The 1,404-nt window shown below is 57.8% G+C and overlaps 1 protein-coding gene across 1 annotated transcript in view; it reads left to right on the plus strand.

The window, feature by feature from the left end:
• The window catches only part of St6galnac1 (ST6 (alpha-N-acetyl-neuraminyl-2,3-beta-galactosyl-1,3)-N-acetylgalactosaminide alpha-2,6-sialyltransferase 1), an 18,662-nt gene extending 17,634 nt beyond the window's left edge, over positions 1-1,028 (plus strand). The window contains exons 6-8 of the mRNA XM_013036392.1: positions 112-201; positions 293-392; positions 634-1,028. Coding sequence (XP_012891846.1) covers positions 112-201; positions 293-392; positions 634-876 — 433 coding nt within the window. The 3' untranslated portion in view covers positions 877-1,028. The remainder of the gene's footprint in view (positions 1-111; positions 202-292; positions 393-633) is intronic.
• The last annotated feature ends 376 nt before the right edge of the window (positions 1,029-1,404 follow it).

Here is a 1,404-nt window from a genome sequence, read left to right on the forward strand (position 1 = left end):
GGGGTGGGCAGCCTTGGTCATCTGTCACCTGGACCTGGGGTCAGTCACACCCATGACCCTCCCTTGGCCAGGTGAGAGCAGGCAGGCTGAGTGACCCACCCCTGACCACAGGCGCAGGCCCCAGGAAGCGTTTCGTGACGCCCTGAAATTGGACAGGTACTTCCTGCTCCACCCGGACTTCCTCCGCTACATGAAGAACAGGTGAGGGTGGGAGGCGCCCTGCCCGGCCAGGCCCAGCCCGGCCTTCATCCCTGCGGCTCCCTGCACTTAGGGATCGGGGATATTTTTACAGATTTCTGAGATCAAAGACCTTGAACACTACCCACTGGAGGATCTACCGCCCCACCACGGGCGCCCTGCTGCTTCTCACCGCCCTTCACCTCTGTGACAAGGTGAGCAGCGGCCGCAGGAGCAAAGCCTAAGCAGACTGAGCATGGTGGTGGCTGGCTGGGGACAGCCACTGGCAGGAAAGGGGCGTGGGCCTGGTGTGTATTCAGGGGACCCACATCTGTTCCTGAGGGAATCAGGATAAAAGGACCCCACCCCCCCACACACAGGCAGCGTTGGCTCAGGAACAGCAGCCTGGAGGAGTCGGGCAGGTGGCTGACACCCCCCCACCCCCGCTCTGTGTAGGTCAGCGCCTACGGCTTCATCACTGAGGGCCATGAGCGCTTTTCCGATCACTACTATGACACCTCGTGGAAGCGACTGATCTTTTACATCAACCATGACTTCGGGCTGGAGAGGACGGTGTGGAAACGGCTGCATGATGAAGGCATTCTCTGGCTGTACCAGCGCCCCCAAACCACTGAGGCACAGAAACCGGAGCCTGGGGGCAGCAGGCCTCTGACCAGCTCAGGGCGCCGGCTGCAGTGAAGTCGACAGACTCTCCCGCCGTCTCTCCCGGGCCTGGGGCAGGCTCCCAGCCCATCAGGACTTCTAAGGAGGAAATTACTTCACAGAGTTGCTGCGGGTTGTGATGGAGATTTCTAAAATGAAGGATGTTTTTTGGTCATGGGGCTTGGTCAGAGTCTGGGTGCTGTCTCTGAATGTCTTTGCTCAAGACTGGTGCTGTACCACTTCAGCCACAGCTCCACTTCTGGCTGGTTAGTTGGAGATAGAGTCTCATGGACTTTCCTGCCTATTCTGGCTTTGAACCCGAATCCTCATATCTCAGCCTCCTGAGTAGCAAGGATTACAGGCGTGAGCCACCAGCACCCAGCTAGATTTTTTTTTAACTAAATGGGGTGACAAGTGATCAATGCCAGAATTTACCGGAAACCTCTTGTCACTAGCAAAAAGACTGAGCTGGGCGCTGGTGGCTCACGCCTGTAATCCTAGCTACTCAGGAGGCTGAGATCTGAGGATTGTGGTTCAAAGCCAGCCCGGGCAGGAGAGACCGTG

This window comes from Dipodomys ordii, unplaced genomic scaffold (genome assembly GCF_000151885.1).
Source record: "Dipodomys ordii isolate 6190 unplaced genomic scaffold, Dord_2.0 Scaffold7, whole genome shotgun sequence".
Classification (NCBI taxonomy): Eukaryota; Metazoa; Chordata; class Mammalia; order Rodentia; family Heteromyidae; genus Dipodomys; species Dipodomys ordii.